This window comes from Octopus bimaculoides, chromosome 8 (assembly GCF_046866305.1).
Source record: "Octopus bimaculoides isolate indiv1 chromosome 8, ASM4686630v1, whole genome shotgun sequence".
In the NCBI taxonomy this organism is placed as follows: Eukaryota; Metazoa; Mollusca; class Cephalopoda; order Octopoda; family Octopodidae; genus Octopus; species Octopus bimaculoides.
This window is the reverse complement of record NC_142935.1, coordinates 32,681,719-32,689,218: the sequence shown is the minus strand read 5'-3', so window position 1 is coordinate 32,689,218 and position 7,500 is coordinate 32,681,719. Positions and strand designations below refer to the sequence as shown.

The window sequence follows — 7,500 nt, the reverse complement described above, 5'->3', positions numbered from 1 at the left end:
AATGGCGTGGGTTAGCCTCCGGAAGTTTAATTATCTACATGGAGCGTCGCCTAGCCAAGGGAGATAACCTACTTATAGGAAAGCCCTATAGATGTGACGCTTCAAGGTTCTCGCGTCGGAGTAACCAGTGAACATCGAAGAATTAACACCAAGAAGGAAGAAATGTTATTTACATATATTTATTCGTTTACCTGACAAGTTAAAGAGACAGTCGCAATTCTAGTGATAGTGACGACAAGGATGACTCGCTGGTTAATAGTTGATATGTAGAAAAAGGTTTGTCTGTCAGTAGAGAGGGAAAGAGTAAGGTAGTCATGGTGCTGACTAGAAAGGAAGAAAGGATAAAGGTGGCATCGCCTTTCTTACGGCCAAAAGCCTCACTTAATGTCGATCGAAGGGATGCTGCTCTCGGTTAAGATTGATGCAAAAGCAGGTGTTGCTCCTTGGTCTGGCTGACACCTAAGAGCTGGTGTTGCTCCTTGGTCTGGCTGACACCTAAGAGCTGGTGTTGCACCTTGGTCATAGCTGACACATCAGAGGAAAAGATATAAAATTCTCTCTGTTATATAGGCTATGGTCAGTAATGTAGGGCAAACCTTAAACAAAGACTAACCATTCCTTGACCAGTACAGGTCGTAGATGGTGGAGTGTTTCCTCATCAGTCATCTAGTGTGGAGGATTTCCCGCTCGTTTTGACACGCAACAAGCCGGTGGATTTGGTTTCAAGTCTCAGGCAGGGTCAGGCTAGACCTTTACAGGTCACAGCATGGAATGCTTTTGATCATAGGTCAGCTCAATCAGGACTGATCTGAGATCAAACAGAAACAAATCAGCGCGAATGCTCCCTGTAATCACACATCTAACGTCTTCAAAAAAATAAAAGGCAGGTGAAGTATACTTTGGATAATGTAGTCCTAGCGTTTCTTAACCTTTTTACGATTCCGAAACTATTTTCTAGCACTTCTTCGTCAGAATATGAAACCGTCATGAGTGACTCCTGATTTCTCGTTCTTTTCTCCCGATCTATTTGAAATTGTTACATTGCAAGTATTGTATCATTATTTAGTACATCATCTTTAGGAGAAAAAAATTGGTCAGCATAGTTGTTGAAGTTAAGTGAGTCCGAAACAGTCAGGTAGCTGATCCTATTTTTACAAGAAAGTTTCCTTCTTTACCTGCATGATGAGTAAATATATGACGAAGAGGACACTCCAGCAGATCGTGAAGAAGCTATATTCTTTTATTCTTTTACATGTTTCAACCCTAAGGCTGTAGCTATGCTGGAACACTGTCTTATTATATATATATATATATATATATATATATATATATATATATATATATATATATATATATATATAGCTGCTATTTCTGAACTTCAGTATATGGTGAAGCAAATATTTGTTGATCCCTTAATTATATTTATAAATATATATGAGCTTTTAAATAAGTTCTCCACCAATAATGGTGCTTTCATACCAATGGGCTTGGTAAAAATTATTAATTGTTAATTGATTTATTAATTAATAAATTGATAATCCTTTACCCTTTTAATTTGTAGTAATTATATATATATATATATATATATATATATATATATATATATATATATATATATATATATAGCCGAGTTTCGTTAATTTCATATTATGTGTCATTTTCCTCAGAGCCTCTTTCATTTGGCCTGGATATTAATTTTTTTTGTTTTTGTTTTTGTATTTCTGATGTCTAGAAAGATCTGGAGAACTGAAGCGGCAAATTTACCTTATCTTGGCTTACTCATTATGCTCAAAGTCAACGCGATAATTTTCTGAAATAGTGATCAGATTATAACATAATCTTTTAATGCTTTTAATGCATTTAGGGAAGGCCATTTACTCAGCTGATATAGTTTTTGTAAGGTAGTGAACCATTGGGATCTTTTTGGTTTGACGGGCAACACTTGTTTTCTTAACGAAACACTTTCAAACTTGGGACACTGGTAGAATGTGTCATATAAAACAACTTTTTCTCTTAGTCTTCTTAACAAAAAATTGTACAATACAAGTTATTTCATGTTAAAGTTGTCGTATTTCTGTAATTTCAACCAATCACCGATATCTATTCAGCTGAATACAGTTACTGCTGTGGCGGTGTATATGGTATTAATCCCTTGTTGACATATTTCATCCGGTTTTTTGGTTTGTTTTCTTCTGAAGCAGACAAAATTACAGAAAAATGGTAATTTATACGCATATATTGTTTATATAATAAATTACGCTGTGCGTATCTGTGTTTGTAACAATTTTTCGCTAGTACTCAGTAACACATTTTCTAAATGATGGTAGAGTTTGATTCGAAGAAGATTTGGCTGCTATTATGTTTGAATTACACTATTCTACTTGTTTCAGTTGATTGAATAATAGCTAATAAGGGGGAAAAGCCATCAAAATACTTGAATATTGCCTGCACTTGTTATTGAAGCTGGCAGAATTATTAATGCACCTCCACCAAGTGCTTCATTTCCTAGAAATAGCAGCCAAATCTTCTTCAAATCAAACTAGAGTTTGATTTGAAGAAGATTTGGCTGCTATTTCTAGGAAATGAAGCACTTGGTGGAGGTGCATTAATAATTCTTATTTCTGTATTGCCCACAAGAGGCTAAACATAGAGGGGACAAACAAGGACAGACAAACGGATTAAGTCGATTACATCGACCCCAGTGCGTGACTGGTACTTAACTTATCGACCCCGAAAGGATGAAAGGCAAAGTCGACCTCCGCGGAATTTGAACTCAGAACATAACGGCAGACGCTAATCATTTCGCCCGGCGTGCTAACGTTTCTGCCAGCTCGCCGCCTTAAAGAGGTGCATTAATAATTATGCCAGCTCCAATAACAAGTGCAGGCAATATGCAAGTATTTTGATGGCCATTTTCCCCTTATTAGGTACAAAATTTTTTATCTGTTCTATAACACAAAATATACAAGTATACGAAGTTTGTAAGTGTTTCGGTACCAAAAACACTACAGAAAAATATAAATGAAAAATGTTGCGCGTCAAACCAAAAAGATCCGAGAGGAGCAAGAGAGAGAGAGGAGCAAGAGAGAGAGAGAGGAGCAAGAAAGAGAGAAGAGCGAGAGAGAGAGAGAGGAGTGAGAGAGAGAGAGGAGCGAGAGAGAGAGAGAGAGAGGGGAGCAAGAGAGAGATAGGAGAGAGAGAGAGAGAGGAGCGAAAGAGAGAGAGGAGCGAGAGAGAGAGGAGCGAGAGAGAGAGAGGAGCGAGAGAGAGAGAGAGGAGCGAGAGAGAGAGGAACAAGAGAAAGAAAGGAGCAAGAGAGAGAGAGAAAGAGGAGGAGCTCCTCTCGCTCTCTCTCGCTCTTCTATCTTTCTCACTCTTCTCTCTCTCTCTCGCTCCTCTCTCTCCCTCACTCTTCTCTCTCTCTCGCTCTTCTCACTCTCTCGCTCCTCTCCCTCTCGTTCTCTACGTTCATCCATGCATACGTACGTAGGTACGTACGTACATCCATACATTACGTACGTAGGTAGTACGTACATCCATACATACGTACGCACTTACATCCATACATACGTACGTACGTACGTACATCCATACAAGCGTACGTAGGCACGTACGTACATCCATACGTACGTACAACTATACATACGTACATAGGTACGTACGTACATCCATACATGCGTATGCAGGCACGTACTTACATACATACGTACGTAGACACGTACGTACATCCATCCATACATACATACGTATGCACGTACGTACATCCATACATAGGTACGGATGTACGTACGTACAACCATACATAGATACGTACGTAGGAACGTACGTACATACATACATACGTATGTAGGTACGTACGTACATCCATACTTACGTACGTAGGTACGTACGTACATCCACACGTACATACCTAGGTATGTACATCCATACATACGTACGTAGGTACGTACGTACATCCATACATACGTACGTACATCCATACATACGTACGTACATCCATACATACGTACGTAGGTACGTACGTACATCCATACATACCTACGTAGGTACGCACGTACATCCATACATACGTGCGTAGGTACATACGTACATCCATACATGCGTACGTAGGCACGTATGTACATACATACATACGTAGGCACGTACGTACATCCATACATACTTACGTAGGTACGTACGTACATCCATACATACATGCGCAGGTACGTATGTACATCCATGCATACGAACGTAGGTACGTACGTACATCCATACATACGTATGTAGGAACGTACGTACAACCATACATGCGTACGTAGGCACGTACGTACATCCATACATACGTACGTAGGCACGTACGTACATCCATACATACTTACGCAGGCACGTACGTACATCCATACAGACGTACGGAGGTACGTACGTACGTGCATACATTCGTACGTAGGTACGTACGTACATCCATACATACGTACGTAGGTACGTACGTACATCCATACATACGTACGAAGGTACGTTCGTACATCCATACATACGTACGTAGGTACGTACTTACATCTATACATACGTACATAGATACGTACGTACATCCACACATACGTACGTACATCCATACATACAAACGTAGGTACGTACGTACATCCATATATACATACGTAGGTACTATCTTCTTTCCCAACAGATTAAAAACAGGTAAGATATATTTATTTAACTAATTTTATTTATGTTATTTTAGTTATTTTATTTTATTTAATTTTCTCTGCGTATACCATACCATGAGGTTATCCTGAAATAGGAGTTGCTTATCTATTGGTTAATATCCCCAATTTCTAATAATTATATATATATATATATATATATATATATATGTGTGTGTGTGTGTGTGTGTGTGTGTGTGTGTGTGTGTGTGTATACAAACATACGATTATTTGCATAAAAAAAGATATATTTTACATACTGTTCTCCCACTGCCAATAAACTTCGTACCTTCCACTTTTCTTTTGGACTTCCATCCAGCCACGTTTACCAGATCTACTTTTCCAATCCACACGAAAATGCGGTTGTCTGAAACTAATATGTTACAATTGATAAATTTAATAAAATTTATCACAATCAAAAAATTTTACAATTATATTGATGAGAATCCATTTTGCTTAATTAAACCACTGTTTTTTCTTTTTATTATTGAGATTAGTGAATGCTTCATACCTAGTTTATTATTCATGATATAGAAGGTATGAATAACTTTTTTTTTGTGTCAATCAGATCTTGTTATTTAGCTTCAGTTCAGCTATGATCAAGCAGGTCTATGATCAAAAGGCATGCCAGCTACGGCAAACGTGCCATATTTCTTTCTTAGACAGAATGTATGTCGGATCTGATAAACTGATGATGGTTGAGTGTTATTTGAGTGGGGGGAAATGCTTAGATTGTTATAGAAAACAAGATATTCCCCTTCAACTTTCACTTGTCATGTTATAGGAATGATTGTAAATTCTGAAACCAAGAATAGCATCTTTAGCTCTTTAAGACGAATTTTCTGTCAATTACTGTCTGCAGATGGGAAAAGAGGACTACAAAACAGTGTAGTTCTGGAAAGGAGGTTTTAGGAAATATGTCTAATACGAATGAGATGCAAATCAATTGTCAGTAGTAAGAGGACTAGTAAATATGTCCAGTGTGTATGTTTAGGAATTGTACAGCTTGATGGGTCAGAAACACACTTTAAGAACGGAAGAAGAGACAGATGGAGTAGAGACTGAGGGTGGTTGATCAGTTGTTGTATTAATGTATTAGGATTTGTGGTATTTGGAACGACAAGGAATTGAATATCAGTCGCACTTCGATTGTTAATCTAAAGGTATATGATTCCGACTTTAAGCTATGGTTTTCTACTTTCTTTCTTAAGTTTTAAAAATATATGTTGACAAAATGGTGAAACTGTATGGCATATTACCAGTCAATGTATGTCAGTAGCCCAGAAGGAATATAAGAGACGCCACGGCAATATATCAAGGCTTGTCCATTGGACACTTTGCGAACATGTATGGACTTGAGATAGCAAAAAATTGGTACGACCAAAAAGCCGATGGCATCATCGTAAATGATAATGCTAAGACCCTGTGGGATTTTATGATTCAGTGCGACCATGCGATAGAGAATAGGAAGCCAGACATAGCCTTAGTTGAGAAAGAAAACAAACTATGCTGGATAATAAATATAGCATGTCCAGCTGACAACAAGCTATACAATAAGGAAAAAAGAAAAGTCGATAGATATGACAAGTTAGCTGGGGAAGTTAAGCAGTTATGGTCGATGAAAAAGGTAGGAGTAGTACCAATAATTGTCGGAGCCCAGGGAACAGTGAGTAAACATCTTGAGAAGTACGTGGAAGAAATATGGGCTGCAATAAGGGTGGAGCACTTGCAGAAAACAGCACTGCTTGGAACCGTTCGAATACTCCGGAAGGTGCTCGAAAAATAAGAGGTGTTACCTTAGTTCACTGGTAGTGAACAGCTGACACTGTAGTACATCTCCAGCGTTAGAAGCTGTGCAAAAACAACAACAACAACAACAGCAACAACAATAATAATAATAATAATAATAATAATAATAGTACCTAATTCCTCGCATTAGGTACTAAATTGTGGTTATTTTGAGAAGTCCATTGTGTGGCGTTATTATTTTCTGTAATAATGCCCCTTATATAAATATAAACGAATAATTATATTCTTGGGAATAGAAATTTCCCTTATGAATTTTTTTACACACTGGCTTCTTGATAAAATTCTTGTAAAAGAGTTTTATCCCTTTTTGAATTTATTTATCACACATATATATATATATATATATATATATATATATATATATATATATATATATATATAATAGAATGTTGAAAATAAAGATTAAAAATGCGTTAAAGTTTTGTACTGATAAAGCAATGTCGGAACAGATCTTCCGATGACAGAACAGATTACTGACATATAGATAGTTGTTGCTTGCCTTGTATAGGATGCACCATCTGCCTACCTGTTCTTAAAACAGGTGTTAGACTTTGCTTCCCTTCTTGTTATGATCTATACTCACGTTATTGGCACTCCGTCGCTTACGACGTCGAGGGTTCCAGTTGATCCGATCAACGGAACAGCCTGCTCGTGAAATTAACGTGCAAGTGGCTGAGCACTCCACAGACACGTGTATCCTTAACGTAGTTCTCGGGGATATTCAGCGTGACACAGTGTGACAAGGCTGACCCTTTGAATTACAGGCACAACAGAAACAGGAAGTAAGAATGAGAGAAAGTTGTGGTGAAAGAGTACAACAGGGTTCGCCACCATCCCCTGCCAGAGCCTCGTGGAACTTTAGGTGTTTTCGCTCAATAAACACTCACAACGCCCAGTCTGGGAATCGAAACCGCGAGTCCGCTGCCCTAACCACTGGGCCATTGCGCCTCCACATTTATTGTATAATATTGTGACAAATGCATGCATGTAACTGCATGACTTACTTTATCTATAC

General features: G+C 37.9%; 1 protein-coding gene across 1 annotated transcript in view; it reads right to left on the bottom strand.

Moving 5' to 3' along the window:
* The window catches only part of LOC128248513 (polyisoprenoid diphosphate/phosphate phosphohydrolase PLPP6-like), a 46,914-nt gene that overhangs the window by 28,998 nt on the left and 10,416 nt on the right, over positions 1-7,500 (bottom strand). Inside the window, exon 5 of the mRNA XM_089356338.1 lies at positions 4,937-5,049. Within this exon, the coding sequence (XP_089212464.1) occupies positions 4,937-5,049 (113 nt within the window). The remainder of the gene's footprint in view (positions 1-4,936; positions 5,050-7,500) is intronic.